The sequence below is a fragment of the Hydra viridissima genome, unplaced genomic scaffold (genome assembly GCF_058129835.1).
Source record: "Hydra viridissima isolate aposymbiotic clone 2 unplaced genomic scaffold, HvirCarnegie_v1 scaffold_6, whole genome shotgun sequence".
Taxonomy (NCBI): Eukaryota; Metazoa; Cnidaria; class Hydrozoa; order Anthoathecata; family Hydridae; genus Hydra; species Hydra viridissima.
In genome coordinates, this window is record NW_028324305.1 from 5,981,281 (window position 1) to 6,006,620 (window position 25,340).

Consider the following 25,340-nt stretch of genomic DNA (forward strand, 5'->3'; position numbering starts at 1 on the left):
TTTTATTTTAAAGAAATACTCTACTTGATTGAGCCTTATGAAATTCCAAACTGGTATCTTGTCAATACAGGGCCTCCTCTTAATGACGTATATGGTACTATTACCTACAGTTACAAAAGCGGGTTGAAGTTTTCACTAGTTAAAGGTAAATTGATAATTATTTTCTTCAAAAACACTTGTTTCTTATTTATAAGCTAAAAAGCAGAAGTGAATATATAAATACTAGCTCATCATTAGAATAAGTGAACCCATTTCTCATTTCAATTCTCTTGTTTTGTCATGTGAGATATTGTTTGAATTAGAGTGAAAAATTATTTTTGCATTATTTATTAAATTTTTATAAATGTCTTAAATTTAAATTTATATAACTGTCTTACATTACAATAATACTTCAAACACACTTTAAACTATTCGTATAAAACGTAAATCATTAATGTCTAACTACGGTTTACCAAAAAAAGGGAGCTAGAAAAAGCATTAAATAGTCTAGCTCAATAAAGATACTAAGTTTAATTCTATAACTTCATCCAACATTTTTGAACTAAATGGTTCGTTTTTGGAATTTTTATGTCGAAGGAGAATTTATTACCATCACTTACAAAAGCGGGTTAAAGTTTTTGTGAGGGCGGCAATTTTATTAAAATTTATTTTATTTATGCGATTGTGTGATTGTGTTTTTACTATTCTTAGATGATATATATGTGTGGTGTAAGTGAACGGCGCAGGTATGACAAGGCGCGATAGGAGCATCAGACTTTTTAATAACAATTTTTAAGGCATAAAGCGATAATAAAAATATTAATAATAATAATATTGCCTTATTAAAAATGAAAACAAAAATAAAAATACTTACGACTGATTTTTCTTCTCTTACTTATTTTTCTTAATAATTATTCTCAATTATTTCTCATCAATATATATATTCTCTTAATATTAACTCATACAAATTACAACACATTATTACTTATAATAACGCTTGTTTAAAGTTACTCAAATACATTTCCTTACCAAATCCTTCTCATAAGTTCCTCTTTAAATTGTCCATAAATTCTTTTCATCAAATTCTCTTTTAAATATTCAAAAATCCTTTTCTCGTAAAATCCTCTTTTAAAATCTCTTAAAATTCTTTTAAATTCTTTTCTCATATAACCTCTTAAAATCTCTTAAAACTTTTAAAAATCTTTCTTAACTCTTTCTTAATTCATCTTAAAAACTCTCTTTAAAACACTTCATCAAAATCTTCCCGAAAACATCTATCCAAAGAGAGGTCCCAAAAATCTCCCCAAAAAAAATGTCAAAAAAATCTAAAAGATTTTCTCAACCGTTCCTTTTCTATCTGTCCGCAGGTGTTATTTTGAATTCTCGTCCAGACAATAGATTTCTTTTTTTTTCAAGTTCGTTCAGTTCTTTTTGTTTCAACAGCTGAATCATGGTATTCTTTAAAACAAGTTTTAGTAGTTTTCTTTTTATTAGTCTCTATATCCGAGTGGCTACAGAACTTTCTAGAACTTTACTAATTAAAATCATATGATTGTGTTTTAACTCGTGTTTGCGAAAACAGTTTTAATCATTAATGGTGGGACTCATTCATTTTTCATGTTATTAGACATGTGTGTCCACCTCGTATTTTTGGTTGACTCGTTCTTTTCTTCGTACGAATGTAGCGTGTTTGAGTCGGGTAAAACTTAAAGATAATGTTTACAATTTTTTTCATCTTCCCTCCTCACAGTTGTAACGGGTAAACATTTTTGTATAAACATTTTGACAAAATGACCATGACCTAGTTAAATGTTGAAACATAAAAACAACTAAAAGACATAGGATTGGAATATGTAAAACCGTGCTGCATTCTGCTCATCAGCTACATTAGTTTAAGTTTTCTTTTGAAATGCAGTATCTTTGTTTTGATTGATATGTTTCTTGTTATAATGGAAAAGTCCTTTAAGGCAATATCTTTTAAAACAAAAGGTCAAAAAAAACCTTCCTGCTGCTAATTGTAACTTTTCTCCATGTGTTTCCCATCAACTCTTTGAGCTATTTCCTTTCCTAATCGCTAATGTCATTGAAGAACTTTAAAACCATCACATATGAGCTTTACGTCTTTAATTGCTAGCTTCTCGGTATATGAATCATTAGTTTTTTTTTTAAATGAAATACTGTCTTAATTCCTTTAGAATGGTAATGATGTATAAGGGCTTCCTCTGTATCGTCTTCACTAGTGTAAGCTAGAGAGCAACTAGTTTTAACTAATTCGATTTCATATAATAACTTTTCTAATTCCTCATACCACCATAGGGTTTTGTCGAATGTCTTTTTTAATGCAATTTTTACAGAGCTATCCCAGCGTTTGTAAAATGGGTTTTACGAACGCATGGAATAGACTTCATTAAGAGGATGTAGAAATAAATTTTTGTTTTTGATTTTTCTAGATTGTATTCTACATTACTTCCTTTGATCAAAATATTTTAACGGGCTGCTTGGAGGTAATATCGCTCGTCCCTAGAACCTCTTACATGAAATACATGATCTTATTATGTTTTTTATTGCTGATCTTCGTTTGATGATTCAAAATCTTAATCGTACTTAATTCGCATGGCATAAAATCTATCGATGCTTTTCTTCCTAGCAAAACTTTGAATTTTTGAACCGTCTTTTTAATCATAAAAATTCAATTTTTCAAACACTGCTCTATTTTTAGGGTTGCTTTGATCATAATAAACTAGAGATATGTGCATTAAATAATATAATCATTTCACAATCAAAAGAATAGTTTCTAAAAATTAGTTGGTAACCTAGTTTTTACACTCTAAAATAGAACTACTCAATACCTAGCCCAAAAGTGATACGCTCCTCACCAAACTTCTAAAGCTTCTAACAACTTTGCCAAAAATAAATCTGTGATAAACTCCCATTAAAAAAAAAACTGAAAATTCCGAAAAACAATCGTTGTCAGCTAACGATAGTCTGGAGATGTGTTCGAATTGTTCTCGAGTTTATGTGATTAATTGCACTTAAATGGGACTACTGATCACGGATAAATTTTCTTTAAATACACTCTAACTATCCTTTATCTAACTTTAAGTTGTACAACATCTCATGGTAGGATAGTTTTTCCTAAATGTTTTAACTTATATTTTCTCCTTTTAAATGGATTTTAAAAGTAAGTGATTTTATGAGTATATATTAACATGTGTATTGACAACTACCATTAAAGAGAACCCTACTGATCTGATATCTACTGATAACTTTGTTTTCGCTGATGCTAAAAAAATCCGCTCAAGCTGTTTATAACTCCTACTGACAAAAATTTTGCTCAATTTAAGCAAAAACAATTATAGTACAAAGAAAAGTTTAATGAAAAAAAAGTTAGTACAAAGTTATAAGCAAAACACTTATTTTATTGACCGAAACAATACTTTCTCACCATTCCGAAGCCATGTATCATTTTACTATATTTATATTACCATATAAATTTCACATTATTTGTGTCCATTTCTCTCAAACAAGAAAGGGTTTCCAATCGTTCCCATACACTTATTCTTTAAGCATAAACCAGAAACCCTCAATAGTCACAATTCTTGGATTATCGAATAGTCGGATTACCATTTTGACATAATGGATGCTTTTTTATTCCAGGTACTTCTGGCATAGTGCAAAAAGGCTCTGTCAAGCCAAAATACATAATTAACATTGCTGTGATGTTCGTTAGTAAAAGGAATTAGTCTTTTGGTGATGTAATCATTTTTATAGAGTGTTTGGTTAATTGCTTTTCTCGCAGAAACGATAAATGGTTCAGAATTTCCACGAGAGAGCATACTAATCCACACAAATATTTTTTTTGTAAAAGTTTCTTTTAAGCTTATATTTTCTTTTAATTGCATTTTTCAAGTCATCTTACTAAATACCAAAATTAATGTTTTTGCTTTTGTATAATACAACTCATCATCAATGACAAATTAACGGTTTCTGAACTCGCGACATTTTCTTCCACACTTTAGTCGCAACTGTTTATGTGATCAGGATTTTGTTTTTTTTAAATAGCTAGTGTTTTTTTGTTTTTAAATGTATTAAGGATGTATGAACAATCTCACTTTAATACTTTATTAAGATTTGCCAGAAATCTTCATTAGTTTTATGACTTTAAAAAGCAAGTCTTTGTTTTGGGTTGGTTTTTAAAATCATAAAATAGTTACAGAACTGTGGCTAATCTTACAAAATGAGCTGTTTTCATTTTATTGGTGCAGATACAATTGAATTACTAGTCGTTATTACAAAAACAGTTTTAAACCTTGGTTATGTGATTGTTGTACTTTTTTATGCAATTCTACATGTAAACCCACCTGGTGTTTCAACTGTCACGCAGTTTTTTTATTCAAATCAGTAAAATGGTTCAGTAAATTTAAGTGATTTTAACAACTTCTTTCATTTTCCCTCCTCTCGTTATATCTTCCCACAATGTTGCCACAACCTTATCAATGTTAATGAAGCAGCATTAGCAGATTATGCTACTAAAAACTTTAATAAAGAATGTAATTTTTTACTTCATAAATTGTAGACTACAAGCATCCTTTGGCGTTTTATTGAAAGATTTAAAATAGATGTGATGGTTCGGGTTAATTTAACAACACTATTTAACAGTTTATAAGGCAAAAAACTTTCACTGTTGACTTTTTGGGTATTCAGTGAAGTATTTTATTCCTAATTTTATATTAAAAAAGGATTTCAAAATAGAATTAACTGTCAATAATGAAAAGCTCACAGGAGTGAAATCCTCACTTCTTATCCATATACTAATCAAATCATTCTTGAAAATCACTTCGTTTCAATTAGTTAAGTAACTCATTTTGGTAAATATAAGATCGCTTTCTATATTAACTAAATTGAAAAAACAACGAAAAATGCAACTAAATCGATTTAAAAAAAAAAAAAAACAAACCGATAAAACATGTTAATTACTATTAGAAATGTCTGAAAGTTGAACTGAATGTATTACGAGTGAAGAAAACTGGTGAAAAAGAAATTTATGAAGCGAAGTTATTATTGATTAATTTATGTGTTTCTTTGGAGGTATATTCCAAATTTGTTTTTATTTTACTTTTTTTAATTGATGGATACTTTTTTTCTCTTTTTTTTGGAAAAATATGCTTTTTATTCAAAATATGTTTCACGTGCTTTGCATGAACTGTTTTTCAAAATCATTTTTAGTTGTTAAATGGCAGCTATCTACAATTCTAAATGATAACAGTTTAAAAATATTAATTCCATTTCCTATCAAAATGGATGCCTGATAATAAAAGCATTCTTAAATAGTATGACAACTTCGTATTTGACTTTTTTATAAAGTCCAAAGTTCAAAAAAACGCAATGATGTTTCTTAAATGCCAAGAATGTGAAGAGTATGTTTCTTCGCAGTTCAATTATTCAAAAAAGTATGGCTGAAGTATTTTATTTAAACTTTTGTAACTAAATGGAAAGGAGGAAAGTATAGTAGCTATAAACAGGAGTGGAGAAATTGGAAGTATTTTTGTTAGCTATTTTTTTTATAATTAAACTTACAATTTCCTTTTTTTTTTTTTTTTTTTGTGTGTTTTTCTCAAAATCATGAACTTTAAGCTGGCGGAGGGATTTTTCAATATTATGTAAGACAAAGTTGCATTTCTCATTACTTTTCAAATAAAAATATAATTGAAAAGTGATTTTCTCTGCACATTATTATTTCTCCACTCTCCGAGTTTTATGTGAACATTTCAAACACCCAAGATTTTGATTGCTAACTTTTTAAAATTAGGCTTGTTATGCAGTTTGAAATTGTAACGGAATTAAGCGAGATGTGGTGAATGAATAGGCTTAGGTAAAAAAGATTATGTATAAACTAAAAGTATGCCAAAGTACTGAAGATTATTAATGATTTTTTTAGGTTTGTTTGGAAATCAACAATACATTTCTTTTAAATTAGCAAATGAAGAAAAGTACCTTCGTCACTTGGAGTATGTCATAAGACTTCACGTGAAAAGCGATATTAAGAATATAAAGGATGCTGAATTCGTTTTACAAGAAAGTAGTCACTTTTCAGGGTTCATTTCAATAAAATCAACAAATCCTTACGACACATGGTTTGTTAGACGTATTAACAATTATTTTAAAGTGGTAGATCAGCAAAATACAAATGAATATAATATGGAAACAAGCTTTAAATTTATTGCAAGTGGTAATTGTTTTGTCTTTTTCCCTAATTATTGTTTATTTTTTGCATTGTGTAAATAGTAAAAAAGAAAATATAAAAAAAAAATATTTAGCTGTCGAAACGTGTAGTGCTCAACTATTAACTTTTTTAAGATCTTAGCCTTAAAAAGATTGATGACATCAATAGATATTCAGTCAATGTTACTGTTGATGACTTCCCACCAATATGGAATATATCTGAGAGTCAAAATCCTTTCGTTGTTAAATACACAGCTCCAAATAATGAATCAAAATTATTTAATGTCACTGGGAGTTCAATTATAATTACTAATTTGGATAGCTACACTCTCTACAAGTTTTCTGCGGGTGTACGGAATGAATTCGGTATGCTTGTATTTGGAATAGAGTCTCACCATCAAACGGATGAAGACTGTATGAATTGGTTTACTTATCATTATGAATGCTTTTTTTACTTCTTTGTTTTTGCTTTACATTTTTTTGCAGCTAAATTATATGTTAGGTTATATATTAGAATACCAATTTTTTAACACCCTCGCTTTATTTTTTAAAACTTGTTGCTTTTAATGGCGCTACGGTATCTGATTATATTAGTCATGCATGATCGTAAATGATATATACAAAAATCAAATCTAGCAATAGTTAAATCTATACAAATGTGTATTCTGATGTAAATACCTTTCTGCTTAATCAGATCAAATTTGTTAATTTAAAATATAAATAAAAAAAAATATATATTACTTTTGGAACCATTCTGCCTGTTGCATTTATATACTTTTGTTCATTTTCAGAGTTGAAATTTTCATTTAAAAACCCATTAAAAATGTTAAAAAGACTTATATCCCAATTTTGTGGTGACAGTAAAACACGGTTTCATCATAATCTTTTAACTTAAAGCGACAAACTAAGTGGTGAGCTTTGGCCGATCAAAAAGACTTCAAACTTGTCTTTGATTAATGTTCTTAAGAAATCTTATCATTTGGCCAGAGGATAAGAACGTTTTAGTGTATTTTTTTACGTTTCTTTCTTTACCATTAACAAACGTGAACAAAATGTTACGTTTTTACAACTGATGATAATTCAAACTTTCGTTTGTTATTTTTGCTTTAACATGTAGTAGAACATCATGATTGTGATTGCAGAGTTTTGATTTTGAACTACTATTAAACTTTTCAGATAACTACAAGTTCCGGACAAGGTTTTTAGTGATTGCAATATATGAAATATTTTAAAAATAGATAATTCAATTTTTTAGCCGTAATACCCAGCCAACCTAACAAGTCGGGACCCGCACGGGTCCCACGTTAGTTAAAGTATGGGTCCCGCACAATAATCCCAGTTGGGACCCACAAGGTTTTGTCCAGGGGGCCCGCACGGGATCTGCAAGGGATTATTTCTGAAAGGGGCCCGCACGGGAACTGCTTGAGATGTGACCCACAGAGACCGTTTGTTAAGCTTAACTTGTGCATCTTGGGACCAATCTAAGACCTGTATGACCACACGCATGAGTATCACCGTATGGTAATCCTCAAATGTATTTGAAACTTAGTAAACCTTGTATACTTTATACATTAATTAATAGTTGAATATATATTGAATTCTAACTATATTTCTGATAATAAAGAATCTGAAGATGTTACAGACACTCTTTTCTTCGGCTGTCTTGGCCCCGGTCTCGGGCGTTAGCGAACCACCTGCGCAATTCGCCTTCGATCTCCTTTTGGGTTGCATTAGAAAGATTACACAGTCTTCCAAAGTTATTAGAGAGAATGAATTTCATCATTCTTTTAATGGCATCATTTAATGAGCTTCCACCAATATTGGATACAATAGAAGTCTCAAAAAAGTATCAAGTTGAATTAAATTAGTAAATGATTGAATTATGGATGTACTCTTTTACAGCCAATTACATTTGCTAATGAAATATTTTTCAAAGACTTTGAGATAACACATATGATTAAGCTTTTAAGTATAGGTGGAATAGTCGGAGAGCACCACCTTGTAAATACAAGGTTTGCGATTCAATCCCACCACTCTCCAACTCAGGAAGAACCACACTCATTTTATTTCTTAATGCAGCAATTTTGTGACAAGGCTTATGTGTCAAAATTAAGAGTTGAGAGACTGTTAATAATAAATGAGTGGCGCCCATAACTATAGTGGCCCTTCAGCCTAGATTTACAAACTCATTAAAATTGGGGGTTTAGCCTCAAAGCTTTCCATCTCCTAGGAGATGGAAAACTTTGATACCTAACCACAGCAAAATTAGCTAGGTACCTTACCACAGCTAAAGAACCTCACCTGGGCTGATATAGGATCAGTTAAACATCATGTCCAGGACATGGGTTAGGGTATAATTATAAAACATTTAGTTTACACATCACTTATATCTTCATAAAACATAAAATAAACCATAAAGTTTTGAAAAATAATGTTGTTAAACATGGAAAATAAAATACTCACCAGTGTTCTCTTTATTGATTGATCTTTTAGATGCTCCTCCAAATCATTAATATCTTTGATATTAGAAAGGGGAAAGTGAATGTCATTTGGCAACTCATTATCATTTTCCAACTGAGGTGTATTTATTTGTCGCATAATAGATTGTAGCATTACAGAATGAGTCTTTTGAGTTTCTTTTTTTTTTAAGAGTTGTTAATAACTTCTGCATAAGAACAGCTAAATCATATTTGAAAATTTGGTTTTATGCTCTACAATTTGCTATACAATACAGTCAAAAACTCAGGGCTGGTGATCAGAGGTACTGGATTGTGGTAGGTGTTTTAATACAGACACATTTTGAGAGAAAGATGAGCGTGAGCTTGATTGTATTGCCCTTAAGTGTTGAGATGGTGTTGGTTTTGTAACCATAGAGATGCTTGTATTTCTGAAACAACAAGATAACAAAAACGGTATAAATGTACTAGATTTGCCAAATATATTCTCATTTAAAACTATTACTACAGCAATCCGTCTATTAAAGAACCAAGACCCACACCTGCCATCTATTAAAAAACCTTCATATCTGAAAATATGAAGTGATAAAAATAACAAAAACCATTTTATAATAATATTTTATTTATTTAGAATTTTTTGGTATCTCATGATCTTAGTTAAACAATTTAGAACTTTATAGATTTAATTTTTTTAAGTAATCATTCTGTTTTCTTGATAAGAGTCTTCAATATCATCATCAGCAACATCATTTTCAGTCAAAAGAATGTTTTCTTTTTCTAGACAAAAGAGACAATTATTATTTTTAAATATTATCATAAATTAAACTAAAAAATTTTATTAATTGATTTTTACTTTAGAACAAATTATATTTTGTGTACATTTCATTGATTACAGTGGTGGCCAAAAGTCTTGGAACAAAACATTTAACGACCAAAAAAATTTATTTTTGATCTAAAGTATAAATTTTGAAGATTTGAGGTATATTTTTAAAGAGAATGTTGTTTAAAAAAGTACTTAGAACTTATTTATTTTTTTATTTATTTTACTTAAAATATTTACTGTAACATAAAATATGTTGTTCCAAGACTTTCGGCCACCACTGTACATGCAATGTCCGTGAAATATTTTACACGTCAATAGCTAAGTATTATGCTCTAAACAATTTTTTTTTTCTTTGCAAACATGAAGAGCACTTTAAATGTTTTAGAAATGGGAGAAAAGAGTGCTCTCCTTTCTTCCATTGCAAAACCATTTAATCAATGACTAATTCAGAGTCCCTTAAGGAGCTCTAAAAATCTTATTATGAGAGAAAGACAGGATTTCAGAGAAGGATCTCTAAAAACAACAATAGTACTAACTTGCAGTTCCAAGAATTCGCACTTTGTATAAAAGCCAGTGTTCTTCAGGGTTACTGTATATTTTTTGGCATTTGACACTTTACTTGCTGCTTTTACTGGTGGATAGTAAAAATTTAATGCATTTTTATCTTTAATTAAACTTTTAACATTCTGTTTATTTCCATCAACCATCCACTTCATTGGCAAAAAATCAATCTCTTTATTCTCAACATATTCAACAATTGCATACATTTTAGTGTAGTAAAATCACAACTGCATCAGCTGAAATTTAGTAATCAATATTAATAGTGATGTAGTCAAAATACTCACCATTCTTTAAATTTTTTATAATCAAATAAAAATATTACAATATAATGTCGCAACTAAACGTATCGAAGTAGAAACCTTTTTAAAACTTATATATATGTGCATATATATATATATATATATATATATATATATATATATATATATATATATATATATATATATATATATATATATATATATATATATATATTAGGGTGTCCCGTTTTCAGGGTCACATTTTATTTTGACTGCTCCTTGCATTTTTCTGCTGCGTATATGTGAGAAAATGAGATCTGTAAAGTTTTAGAGCTCTAACTTTATTTTTGTGACTACACAAGCCATCTTAAGTTTCAAAAATCATGATTTTTGGGTGAAAAAAGCCTATTTTTACAGTGCTTGTGTAGTCACAGTTTGAAAGATACAGGCTAATCTTACGTTGAACCATGTACTGTTAACCTTCATTAGTTAGAAAAAAATTGGGAGCAATTTGAATAAAACCGTTTGTTAGGTTTGAAGTGAGTTCAAAGATACGCAGTTGACACAATTTACCCATTTTTATGCGGTTTGACATGGTTGACAAAATAAAACAAAATACTGATCTAATCATTGTCAAATGGGTCTAAATCGATTTCCGATCCCTTTTCACACCTAATTAGACTAACGAAAATCCAAAATCGGTTGAAAAATGTTAAAGTTATAAGTTATTTTGCTTTCTTGCATTGTCTCAAAAACGTCTGAAACGTTTTAAAAGCAAAATAATAATTTTATTTTATGCCGCTTAACTGAAGGATTACCAAAAGTGCTTCAAAGTAGTGATAGAACACTCTTATTGGAACTTTGAGAAACTTTATCTTTTTAAGTGAAAGAACACTTTATAATTCTGTAAGTGATAGGACACTTTTATAAACTTCTGTCTATTATAGTTGATTTTTGACTCCATTGCAGAGAGTAAACTTATATGAACAGAATGGCTAAAACCAGAAAAAAGAAAGAAATATTTCTTCTTAAGAGTATAAGTGACAAGTTGAATGACAATCAACTCCTTTCTAACAAAGACATTTTGGAGCATTATTATTTTTTAAAGTCTGAAAATCCTAAGATCAACGATAACACCCTTCTCTGCTGTGGATTCTCTCATGATTTCAAGCTCATTTGTGAGGAAAATTGTCAGTGTTTGGTTAAAAAGGTCACAGCTGTTTATGAAAAAGCTGGAATTCCAACATCCAGAGGGGACAAAGTACAGAAGAAAATGAGTGAATTGCTAGCCAAGCACAAAAAATTGAATTCTCTTCAAAAAAGACAAAGCCCTAGAGAAGTAGAAAAGAGGATAATTTTCAAAGACAATATTTTGCCTGTTCTTTTTGATGTTATGCCCAGTGATGTGACACAAATATTAGAGAAAGATAAGAAAAGATCTCAGGTGGACAAGGCAGAAGATCTCATTTTCATAAATGATCAAAGAAACTTGCAGGAAAATGTACATTGGGAAAAAAGATAAAAGGTACATTTATTCTGCTCAAAGATCTCAACAGGCAAAAGTATGAATGTCTGGAGCAGATCATGACCAGAGTTATCAGTCTGAGCTGCAGGTTTCATCTTCAAGTGAAACAGAATTATCTTCAGAGGAAACAGACACCTCTAATTCTACAGACTTGAGTAAAGATGAGATAGATCCACAACCATCTACATCTTCTGGCATAGTAGGAGATACTGCTCTTATTTCAAAGGTTAAACATGTAAGCATCAGAGCTCAATCCGATATTTTAAAGCAGGTGGCTGATACAAGTGAACTTTCCAGTAAAGGTATGTCAAAATCCAATATACACAGAATTGGTAGAAAGGTCATACAGGAAACAGCAGAGGAAGCAAGGGAAGCTTTAAGAGCAAAAGCTGGATCAAACATGATTCTTCATTATGATGGAAAGCTAGTCAAAGAGTATACTGATGGAAAGAAACTCAAAAGAGAGCGCTTAGCATTGAGTGTAACTTGTGATGGAGAATATTTTTTGCTTGGAGTACCTCCTGTCACTGATTCTACTGGAGCTTGTCATACTGAGAAGATTATTGAGATTTTAGAAGAAAACTCACTCAAAGAAGACATTAAAGGTCTAGTATTTGACACCACTGCGTCAAATACAGGTAAAGAAAAAGGAGTAAATCCCAGGTTAAACATCTATCTTGGAAGACCTGTTATGCACCTTGCTTGCAGACATCATGTCTATGAGTGTCATATTAAGAATGTTGCAAAGCACTTCAGGACAACCTCAGGTCCAGATAATCAACTCTTCAAGAAACTGTTGGATGAGTTTTCTCTTATTCAGATTGATAAAAATAAACTTTGCAAATTCAAATATGGAGTAAATCAACAACTTGACAATGCTGCTAGAGTATCCCTAGCAATCATCACAAAGTTGTTGGATGAAGAAAAAATACCCAGAGGTGATTATTGGGAGCTTGCAGAAATTGTTCAATTCTATTTATCCCCAGAGATTGATCAACTGACAGTTCGACAACCTGGAGCAATTCATCATGCTAGGTTTATGGCACAGGCTATATATTACATGAAGCTGCAAATTCTGAGCCAAATGACAGATATTGTTTACACAGCTTCTACAAAAAGAGAAGTTGAGGCCATCTCTGAGTTTGTAGCATTTCATTATGCAAAGTGGTTCTTAACCTCTTCTCAGACTGTAATTTCTTCAAGACATGACATAGAAGCAATCTGGGAGATGAAGTCATACATGAAGAGCAGACCTAATGTTGCAGCCAAATTTCTTGATGGCATTGCAAACCAAACATGGTATCTGCATCCAACTTTGATCCCATTTAGTTTACTGAATCCTGGAGTGTCAGATGAGGAAAAGACTGAAATTGCTGAAAGAATCCTAATGATAAATGATTCAAAGGAAAAGGATCCTCTGTCATTTATGTATAAGAAGATTAATATATCAGGTTTCATTGAGAAAGAAGAAGAGAGCCCCAGGTTGTCTGAGTTTTTTGATTGAGAATCCATTTTAATATTTAACATCATGAAAATGGATAAAAAAAATGGATAGCCAGTAACTTGAATGGATGAAGATTCCACCTAGTATGTGGAACAGATTGTCTAGCAACACAAAGTTCAAGGATTTTATCTCCAACATTCCTGTAACTAATGATATTGCAGAGAGGAATGTTAAGCTTATAGAGGGCTTTGTTGATGGAAGCAATGATGAAGAGCTGAGGCAAGATCTTCTTCTAGCAGTGGACCAGAAAAGAAAGGCTGGAAGACCCCAAGGGGTGGTGGAAAGAAAAGAAAATGTTAATATGTTGTAGAATTAGTGGTTAAAATGTCTAGTATAGTTTACAAATAATATTAAACATATAGTTAGTACTTTTTAACCGGTGTTGGATTTTCGTTAGTCTAATTAGGTGTGAAAAGGGATCGGAAATCGATTTAGACCCATTTGACAATGATTAGATCAGTATTTTGTTTTATTTTGTCAACCATGTCAAACCGCATAAAAATGGGTAAATTGTGTCAACTGCGTATCTTTGAACTCACTTCAAACCTAACAAACGGTTTTATTCAAACTGCTCCCAATTTTTTTCTAACTAATGAAGGTTAACAGTACATGGTTCAACGTAAGATTAGCCTGTATCTTTCAAACTGTGACTACACAAGCACTGTAAAAATAGGCTTTTTTCACCCAAAAATCATGATTTTTGAAACTTAAGATGGCTTGTGTAGTCACAAAAATAAAGTTAGAGCTCTAAAACTTTACAGATCTCATTTTCTCACATATACGCAGCAGAAAAATGCTAGGAGCAGTCAAAATAAAATGTGACCCTGAAAACGGGACACCCTAATATATATATATATATATATATGAAATCCTTGAATTAATTCTTCTTCGTTTTGTTCTACCTGAACACAACTTGAAATCATTACTATATTTGCCATTATATATTTTAACTTTACTTAATATTTTCCAACTACGACTGTTGTTTAAAAAAATATAAATAAAAAAAAAGAACACCCCACGGATACAGCCAAACATTTTTTATCTTCTCTATAAATACTTTCTTTATTCGTGGATAAAAGCAAGGTGATTTTGACAGGCTAGGTAAAACGTCTCCAAAAGTAAATACCTCTTTATCCGAAGAGGCTATTTATAAATAGTTAATCAGCATTCAGAGTCATAACAATCATATTAGTGATAAAAAGCAGATTTTGAATTTCATGCCAGTTGACCAAAAAATCTTTGTCGCTAATTGTCTTGAAAAATTGCCTAACACATAATTCCATTGGTGAGTTTTTAGCTCAGTTACCCTCTTTATTGGTATTATCCAACTTGATGTTTACCCTGTTTCTTCAAGAAAGTTCCTTGCAAAACAAGAGGGAATTAACCAAATCTTTAAGAATGAAAAACATGCGAAAGTTCACTCAACCATTCAACTGATTGCATGGAAGATCCACGTGATGCTAATAGTAAATCCTAAGCACAATTTAACTGCACCAGTTCAACTAAATTTTATAAAGCGCGCTTGCTTCTAATGGTTTTATGCCGAATTCACATTTTATGTAAGCAATGGTGTAATAAATAATTTTCTCCAATGTAGGGATGAGTTTCTGTTATAAAAAGAATACTAAGAAATAACAACAAAACATTTTTTTTTTAACAAAAATGAGCTTTTGAACTTTATAAAGCAGTTTATGTTAAAGAAAAGTATCCTTTTTTAAAACGATCTCAGTTTTTGAAATCTTCATACGTGAATAATTTTTTTTATACGCTTTTTGTACACGCTTTCGTAGATTTATTTCTTAAGATTATTTCTAAAAATTTTAATAAACCGTGAATATTTCCAGGAACCATTTGTATGGTTTTTTACCATAGGTTTGTAAGATAGATGGATATAAACTTTTACAATTCCTAGAACACATACATCCAATGAAACTGAAGGCGTATTACTACATTGCTAAAAATGTAAGTGTAAGTTGTTAAATCTATTTTCAGATCCCTCTGGTCCCCCTCTCAACTTTACAGTTATACTAGTCACTTCGTCGACTCTTTCTTTGTCATGGGAGAATGTTGAATATACAAAGAGAAAAGGGATCATTTTAATGTATAACTATTCATGTCAAATTTCTAAACAAAGTATTTGGAGCGAAGTCGACAACACTACGTTTCAAGTAACAGTGAGCAACTTGAAGCCTAAAACCATTTACAACTGCACTATTGCAGCATGCACCAAAGTTGGTTGTGGTATGATTTCCTCTGTATCTACTAAAACGTTACAGGATAGTAAGTCCAGTGGAGATTTCTTTTTTTTAAATTGATTTCGTAATTTTTTTAAGTCATTTATTTATTTTTGCGGCAAAGATTTCGCATTTGATAAAAGCAATAAGTTTGCAATTCAAATCAATACAGAAATTGATTTTCTAAACAATTTTTAAAGAGAAATACTAAAATAAGAGTAAATTTACATGAAGTCAAATTTGAGATATCTGATTATGATGTCATCATTTAAATTTCGCCTCCATTATCAGTACTAATTCATTAACATCAGCGGAAACATCTTCAATAAATGGTTTTCCGAAGAACTTTTTTCTTGTGGGCTGAAATGCTAACTTAAAAAGCTGAAATCTTCAATTAACAATGATTGCAACATCAAAATTTTTATTATTTTAAATCATATTATTTGTTTTTTAAAACTGCAATTAACAAAATACCTCTCCTCTTAAGTATTATGAACTTTGTTGAAATAATTTAGATCGAAAACCTTCAAAGAATCCCACCATTTAATTTGTTTTCAATTTATTTATATTTGAAGATTTTAATTTTTACTATGAACTTCTGAAATAATCTCCTGATATATACCGTAAAATGGGGTGAATAGAAACAGTGGGGTGAATAGAAACAAAACTTCATTTTTATATATATAGTAATTTATTTCCTACATAACTATGGTCAAATAGTGGCAACTATTTTTTTTTTTAAGTTGGTACACTTTAGACTAAAAGGGAATTAATGGTTTGTTTGGGTGGCAGCACTGGTTCCTACTTGTTTGCCTTCTTGAATTTTGCTCGTGATTCATGCTGTTTTTTCATCTAGTTTGAACTTTCCAGGTAAGTCAGAATGTGTACTGTTCATAGAAGTAAATAGTTGTTCAAAACATAGATTAACTATCCATATAAAAGATTAAGGCTTACTTTAAGCTTTAACTTTAACAATATTATTTCAGAAATTATTATTAATTACGTTAGATTTTTAGAATTCGTGGGGTGAATAGAAACATTTTTTTTAGTGTTTCTATTCACCCCACAAAAAAAATTTAATACTAAATCACACTTATACAATATAAAATACATATTATGTGTTATATACTTATATACTTAACTGACACAGCTGTTTTATTTCAGAACCCTGTAAAATGCCAAGGAAGTACAAACACGTGGTTTGAGATGGCTACAAAAAGCACGATCCAAAAACAATCGAAAAAGCAATTTCTGACATACAGAATGGATTAAGCCTTCGAAAGTCTGCTGAAAAACATGGTTTGCATTATAGTGTTCTTTATCGACACTTGAAAAGAGGTCCAAATTTGAAGAAACATGGTGGTCAGACAGCAATATCTCTTTAAGAAGAACAGCTGTTTGTTGATAGGCTTAAGATATGTGGCGAATGGGGTTATCCCATTGACACTACAACTCTACGACTCCTTGTAAAAGACTTTTTAGACCGGAGAGGGAAAGAGGTTTAAAGATAACCTCCCCGGCCGTGACTTTGTGGAATCATTTATAAAACGTCATAAGGAACAACTGGCCGTGAGAATGTGTCAGAATATTAAACGCTCGAGGGCTAGTGTAACACCAGAAACAATTAACAACTATTTTGATGAACTGACAAATGAATTAAAGGATGTTCCTTTATCTAATATCGTAAACTACGATGAGACAAATCTAAGTGATGACCCTGGTAAGCGAAAGGTCATTATACGTAGAGGGACAAAATATCCAGAAAGAGTCATAAACTCATCAAAGTCATCTACGCCTGTGATGTTTGCAGCCGCTGCTGATGGCACTATTTTACCACCTTACGTTGTGTATAAGGCTATGCAATTGTACCAAAGCTGGACAGAAGGTGGGTCAAAAAACGCCAGGTACAATCGAACAAAGTCTGGCTGGTTCGATTCCTTTTGCTTTGAAGATTGGGTACTGACAGTTGCTCTTCCGTACCTGAAAAACAAAACGGGTCGAAAAATTCTGATTGGGGACAATTTGTCTTCCGACTTATCAATAGAATCTGTGAAGTTGTGTAAAGACAATGATATCAGTTATATTTTTCTCCCAGCTAACTCCACCCATCTCACACAACCTCTAGACGTAGCCTTTTTTTGCCCATTGAAATCAACATGGCGGCAGATTCTCGAAGAGTGGAAAAAGGGCCCAGGAAGAGCAGAAGCAACTGTTCCTAAGGACAAATTATTGAAAATAATCCGCGTTATTGAAAAAGTTGTGTGATTCATTGAAGGAAGAAAATGTGATCAGCGGTTTTAAGAAGTGTGGTATAGCGCCTCTAAACAGGAACAAAGTGCTGTCTATGCTTCCAAAAATCATTGATGATGAGGAAAATTAGAATCCAGAAAACATTCAAAAGAACACTGAAGTTGTTGACAGGAGTTTCCAAAAGCTCCTTCAGAGTCTGCGTCATGATCAGACTCCTAAGATAAGGCAAAAAAGGACCAAAGTAAATGTGAAACCTGGCAAAAGTATCGGTGTTGAGGACTTCGTCGTGGACGATAAGATTCCCCAAACTTCACGTTCTACTGGCCAAAACCCAGGTACCTCAGGTACTAAACAGATTCAGCCAAAGAAAAGCCGAAAGCGTGTGGAGATATCATCAGAAGATGAAGAGGACTATTCCAATTTGTTTTCTTACCGTAGGGCACAGTTTATGTAACTTCTTTTGTTTATGTACTCAAATAAATCATTATGTTGAGAAATAAATTTATTTGTATTCGTTTATTGACCAAAAATCCATATTTGTCTGTTTCAATTCACCCTCAATTTGTTTCAATAGAAAAACACATGAAATTGAAGTACTGTTTCTATTCACCCCCATGTGCGGGGTGAATAGAAACACCATGTTTTTATTTGTTTTCATTAAAATGAAATAAGATAAAAAAATGGAAATACCATAAAAAAATAGGTCTAACAGAGACCTGTATTTGGGGAAAAAATGGTATACCTAAAACAACTACAAATATGCAAAATTTTAAACCAAAGTTGAAAATTGTTTCTATTCACCCCGTTTTACGGTAGGGTATATACTAAACTGTAAAGGCATTTTACCTTGTACTTTCAGACGAAGGATTTTTGTAATACTTAATCATAAAAAAACATTTTTTTCTGATCTAGTTTGATTTTATAATAGCAGTATAGAGTTTAGTGGATAACCGACAACAGCTTTGAAAATGTTTTTTCAACGGTTTATGTTTTTTTTGGTTTACAATTTTCCTAACTGAAAATCATCGCTAATATTAGACCTTCTTTATTTCCTGATTTTTATGATTTTTTTCTTTATATGTAAAGTTGATAAACAAAACATGTTAATAAATATTTTTTTTTACACTTCACACAGTTTTTCACTTCAAAAACAATGTAATATTATTTAGAGAAATCTCCGCTATTTCCTTCTAATTTAACATGCACAAATGAACATTTTTTTGCGTAATAGCTAGAACGCTAGGTAATACTCTTTCCAATAATACTTTCATTTTTTTTTTTAACAAACCAATAGCAAAAACATAGTTTAACTTAGCCCAGAAATTGCCACATTTTCCACAAGGATTTATTTTGAATTTTTGTTCTTCAACAACTTGTTCCAGATTCTGTCTTGTCTTTAGCTTGAAGCACGCTATGATTCAGAAAGTCTAAACAATATTCTGATTTGTTACATGATTTTAGACATTTTCTTTCTTGTGTTATAAAAAGAAAATATATAAAACCTGTCTGCAATTGAGTGGTTTGAAAGCAACTATTAATAAGGATGAGTGTCCAGATAACCAAAAGTTAGTGGAAATACAAATTACAAAATGAACAATGAGCTTACAAAAGTGAATGAGTTACAAAATGAACAATGATTCTTAAACAACTATATATCTTATTATTAGCATTATTGAGTGTTGAATCTTGAAATCGCATACATTGGAATATATTAAAATCTAGTCTTTCATTTGACCTATATTTTTTGTTTAATATTAGAATCTAATAAACTCCTTTAATACTAAAATCTAATCTGTTTAAACTCTTTTAATACTAGAATCTGTTTAATACTAGAATCTAATAACCTCATTACAAGAGAAGCTTGATTACTAATGAAGCTTAGTTTCTATACTCTATAGTTTATCTTCAGATGCTAACCTAAATTCCTGTCACTTATTCTGATGTTTTTCTATTTCATTTAAGTTTCTGAAATACTTAAATATACACATTCTGCATTTATTAGGCCTTAGGAATAAACATAAGTAAAGAAACCTATAGATGAATAAATAGCCCACAATATAAGTAAACTTTTTAAGTTTTAAAAATGGGAAGGGCTAAGGACCTATTTTATGAATTATAACGTAGTATAAAACGTGATTATGTGATTGATTCTTTAATTTTATTTTTATCCAGAATCTCCAATTTGTTTGTTAATATCACCAAGTCTAAAACTTAAAGTTTTGCGATGATTTTATGATTGATATGAAAATCAGATTTAAAACCATCGCATTTTCAATTTTAAAATTTTTCGGTATATTTATATTGTTGAAAGCAGAATCCCTTAAAAATGTTTAGGAAATTTAATTAATGAAAATAAAAATTCATTGAATAGTGTTGAATAAAAAATGATTACCTTTATTTCAGATTTAAAAAAGTATAAAACAAGGCTTCAGCTGATTTAAAAGAGGATAAATTATCATTTGTTTTTACTATATAATTTTAATGGAACAAAAATTGATAGATGATAAAATATTTTTCTAGAGATGTTAACAAATACTTGTTTTAATTTTTGTAGACACAATACACGCTTCCGTTCATGGTTTTCTTGAAGGGTAAGAATGTCTCAAATCTTGTCACAAGCTTTTGCCAGAATTTGTATTTTTTAAATTTGTTGTGCAGTTATTCCGAGGGAGGTTGTAATTGCCAAATAAAGGCTGCTAAACATGCCAGTTTTTTTACAAAAATACTTCTTTAGAATTAAAAATGCAGCGCACTTTTTTGATGAAGGAAATAAAACATTTTCATAAATCAGTTCTCTTATTGTGCTCAAGTTAAACAATAGAAAACATGACATTATTTACTACCAAACTATGAAGCTGTTTTCAAACTAAAATATTTTTCAAAAGCTTAGGGTAGACCGGAGTGGTATCACCACTTTTGCTGTTACAATTAAATTTTTCAAATGTTATTACGTATTACATCTAATTTGGTTTCAGGTTTAAAAAAACTAAAATCACTAGTTTATAAGTTACAAAATTATCAAACAGTTATCAATATCATCAATAGCTGTTGCTGTTGAGACATTTGTTAATTTAGAATTGGTATTTTTATAATAGCAAGCGCTCACCACACGGAAAACGCAAATTTTTGTTGAAAACTCTTCTAATCTATTATGTTTGCACGACACAGGTTGCATCGGATGCAGCCGCTTAGTAATTAACTAATAAAATCAGTTTAGACTTATAGTATTGTCTTTTAAGATAAATTGTTTGTAAAATATCAATAAAAAAGCTTCTATGATTAAATCAAAAATTTAAATGTAAAAATCTTTGAAATATTTAAATAATGAATTATTGGTATTGTGAGGGTGGCGTTTTTATTTATTTTATTTTGTTTTCTTCTTTAAATAAAGGGGAAGGGGAAGGTTCGGGTTTGGCGTTATGGTTATGTTTGGATTAGGAGGTTGGGAACGAGGTTAGTGGTCTGGGAGTACTTGGTTAGGTAAGGGCGAGGTTTAGGGAATAGTTTGGTTAGGAATGGGCAAGGTTTAATCTAAAAGGGCTAAACTTATAATCGCCGTCCTCAGTATATTCTATAATATAATAAAAATCAACAAATGTTCTATTAATGTGTAATGGTAGCACTCTTACTCTTATAACTTTTATATAATACAAATAATATTCTCTTACGCTTCTTGCAGTGTTCAATACTTTTTATTTCAATTACTCCTCTTTCTTTTATATCTTCTTTTATTACAAATATCTCTTCTTTAATTAAATCTTCTGGTTATTCTCCAACAATCAATATTAAAATCTTCTTTTCTTCTTTTATTCAACTGCTTATTAAACTGATTATTAATCAAAATACTCTTCTTACCACAAAATCCTTTTTGTTCTTTAGAATCCTCTTTAAATCTCTTATAACTCTTTTCTCATAAAAATCTTCTTTTAAATTTTTTTTTAAAACTCTTTCTCTTAAAATTCTCAATTAAATCTCTTCTTCAAAAACTCTTTCTCTTCTTATCTCTTCCTCCAGTTAACTCTAGTTAACTCCTTTTTGACTGTCCTCTTCTTTCTTTTTTTTTTTGAGCTTTTATAGTTTTTGCTTGTTTTCCTGTTGCGATATCTTTTCATTTATTTATATGGCAGGTTTATGAGTCTTCGTGTTTACGTCTTTTCTCAGTTGTATTTAACTTTTCTTCTTTCCGTTTTATCGTCTACTTACGTGATAGATCGGTGAATCATCGTGTATAAGTCTTTTCTGATCGTTGTTTTTAACTTTTCTAATTGTCGCTTTATCGTTTACGAGTCTCCACGTTTACGTCTTTTCTCAGTTGTTGTTTTTGACTTAATTCTTTTTGCTTTATCATTTATTTATGTGAATAGTGGACGAGTCATCTTGTATGTGTCTTTTCCGATCGTTGTTTTTAGCTTTTCTTATTATCGCTTTATCATTTACGCGTCTTCGTATTTACGTTTTTCCACAGTTGTATTTAACTTTTCTTCTCACGCTTTATCACTTATTTATGTGAAGAGTTGGTGAATCATCTTGTGTATGTTTTTCTATCGATCGTCGTTTTTATTTTAGTTTTCCCTCCTCACAGTATTATTATTTGCTTCCCATCGGACCAATACTACTTCTATACTGTTAAAGTTGTGGAAATCAGCAGCTTCTAAAGAGAGATTGGTATCATTTTTTCATCTTTATTGATTGAAAATGTTTCAAATAATTAATATATCTTGTTCAATATACACAATACGCACATGATTTTTTTTATGGAAAGATATTATTTAGAGAGTAAAAAAATTGCTAAATAATAAAGGAGAGGGTTGTACCTTGGGACAGGTTAGAAAAAAAATGTTTATTTTTGAGCTGTGTAATAGTTATACTAGTTTTTTAAATACTACTAAAGCCCAGCATTTAGACAACACTTGAAATTTTAAAAAAAGATTTTTAATAAAGGAGTAACAACTTATTTTTTACGCAATTGCTTTGCTGAAGGTACAACAAGAGGTTTTACCTTGAAACTAAATAAAAGGGTGCTGTAACTAATAAAAGGGTGTTGTACCTTGGAACTAAATAAAAAAGTGGACGAATCTTAAAATTATAGTACAAACACAAGAACAAAAATCTATAAAATGGTTTTTTTTACAACAAGATTAATCAATAGGCAAGTAATATGCATTAAAATCAACGGTAAACTCCATTACTTGTTTTAGACGATCAATGGTTCATAAATTTGAAGCCAAAGGCAACTTAGATATTATATTTTCCTCATCCATTCCATAGGGTATTTTATCTCTTGACAAGAAAGTAACCCTTCCAGTTTTAAGAAATTATTGGATTTCATAGACAATGTCGGTTTTTTTAAATACTGCTGCAACAAAGTAACATATTTTCCCTTTAACAGACAGTTTAACTAAAACTAAAACATTTAGCTTTATTTTACCACACTCAATGTCATCCTCTAGCGCTATATCCATTTCTTCTTCTAAAAATCCTTTTATTAATTCTTGCAAAAAAATTTTCTTCACTAGATGAAAAACACATTGCTTATTCTCTGATCCACAGGCGCTTATGGTTTTGCCTTTGCCTTTATTCCTGGGATTATTTTTGTTTTTCTTTGTAACAGAAAATATTTTCTTCTTAGCAACTGATCTTTAATTTCTATTTGCTGTTCAATTAACTTCTTTTCTGGTGAATCTTCTCTTCTGGTGTATAGCCTTTTCAGCCGCAGCTTTACGAAATGGGCGAACCATTTCTGGAGTCAGAACTGTAAATGTTTGTTGAGCAGACATTGAAGGGATCTGTACTTTACTCCTCATCGATGACAGCTATATTACAAGTGCTGGAAGCTAATGAATCTGATGTAATCTCATTTCTTGTCTGTTGAGACTTGATTGTCTATAGTATTTGTATTTTTCTGGATTTTTCAAAATCTCTTAAATAGGAAGAAAAAAACTCGTCTTCAGTAAAAATATTTCTTTCAATTGAATGTATTCCTGCAACCTGGAATCCCTTTTCAATATTTTCATTTGTAAATGCTCTTTTGAAAGCATTGCCAACTGATTCAGCGACATCATAAATCTGGATAGATCTTCCAAGATTAAATACCATCCAATCATTCATAACACGGTTGTAGCAATGTTTATTTGGTCAAAACACACCCCGATCTAAGGATTGTATTTAATGTGATGAATGGGGCGTGAAGGTTAACACCGTCATACCATTTTCTTTGTATAAATCTAAAGCTTCAATTGAAATGTAGCTTTAACGGTTATCTAATATTAGATGGATTGCTTCACTATAGTTTGCAAAAACAAAAACATAAAATTTTACCAGATTATGCCAGTATATTTTTGTTAATATATGTAAAAATCTCGCACAAAGTTTCCACAACGTTTTTCAATCGATTCTAATAAAATCTATAACAATGTCAGTTAGAGCAAAAACAACACGATAATTTAAATCAAATACAAAAACAGCAAATTACATTTTAAAAAAATCAAAGTAACCCACTGAATAAAATATAATAATCCATCAATGCAATTTTCTTTAATAAATAAGAAATAATATAAGGTTATTTATTTAGATAAGTTATTACTAAATACTTATTTTTTCTTTTAACATTAACAGATAAAACCGACCTATGGCAAATTCGCTTCAGCTACCTTATAAATGATAAACGATGTCCTTATCGAATTCTTCTTTTACTATAAAAACTCTTTAATCAAACTTTCTGTAACCTTAAACTATTTGTTACTTTTTTCTTTTTTAAGACTTATTCTCCTCTTTAAAGTGACAGTTTTCTATTTCAAGACTGACTTATTTGGAAATAGATTTTTTAAATAAGTTTATTTTAATATCCATGATTTGTTTTAATATGAATTTTGTCAAGGAAAAAGCATTAACTTTGTAATTTTTATATAATTATAGCAACAATCTGAACCTGTCACTTGAAGTTTCTGGTTATGGTTATAATGTAACGCTCGAGTATTTCCTTCCACCTTTTGTAACATTTCTATATGAAAGTAGTTCTCTTGATTTCATAAAAATTGATTTTAACAAACAGAAATATATTGTAAGTATAGATCTTTGAATAATTTTGCTTCATTACTTTGCATAAATCATTTAACTAATATCTATCTTCTACGTTGTTTATTTCTATGATTTCATTGAGGCAAATGCTAACTGTATTGTGCATGTATTTTCATGATAATTTAATACATCATTCATTAGTTTCCAGATCCTTTTCTCAACTCGAGCGAAATTATTCAAAACATTTCAATGACTTTAAGGATATCAAATTGTCCTCAATCTGGAATGATTATAATTGATATCCCTGTGAGATTGACTTTTCAAAGTACTACCGGTACACCAAGAAAGTTAACAAAAGCATACCGAAAAAGTCTGGCTTGCATGCCTATAAAACCTCTAAATACACCAAGAAAGGAAAATGCTCTTCCAGGTAGCTTGAGCTGCTTTTTTTTTATTAATGTAATCGCACTCGATGATCTTAATAACAAGAAGTTTGAGTAATTAGCGGTAACTTTTGACTTTTTTTCTTT

At 30.5% G+C, this 25,340-nt stretch overlaps 2 protein-coding genes across 3 annotated transcripts in view; both read left to right on the forward strand.

The window, feature by feature from the left end:
• The window catches only part of LOC145190138 (uncharacterized), a 168,018-nt gene that overhangs the window by 12,328 nt on the left and 130,350 nt on the right, over positions 1–25,340 (forward strand). Inside the window, exons 3-9 of one of the 2 annotated variants that reach the window (XM_090091217.1) lie at positions 14–145; positions 5,918–6,208; positions 6,337–6,615; positions 15,302–15,589; positions 20,348–20,384; positions 24,709–24,853; positions 25,012–25,240. In XM_090091217.1, coding sequence (XP_089947343.1) covers positions 14–145; positions 5,918–6,208; positions 6,337–6,615; positions 15,302–15,589; positions 20,348–20,384; positions 24,709–24,853; positions 25,012–25,240 — 1,401 coding nt within the window. The remainder of the gene's footprint in view (positions 1–13; positions 146–5,917; positions 6,209–6,336; positions 6,616–15,301; positions 15,590–20,347; positions 20,385–24,708; positions 24,854–25,011; positions 25,241–25,340) is intronic. The other variant, XM_090091218.1, reaches the window with a different exon arrangement.
• LOC149886772 (uncharacterized) lies at positions 16,322–17,879 on the forward strand. Its single transcript, XM_090091228.1, has one exon. It carries the CDS (start codon positions 17,119–17,121, stop codon positions 17,806–17,808), a length of 690 nt encoding a protein of 229 aa, XP_089947354.1. The 5' UTR covers positions 16,322–17,118; the 3' UTR covers positions 17,809–17,879.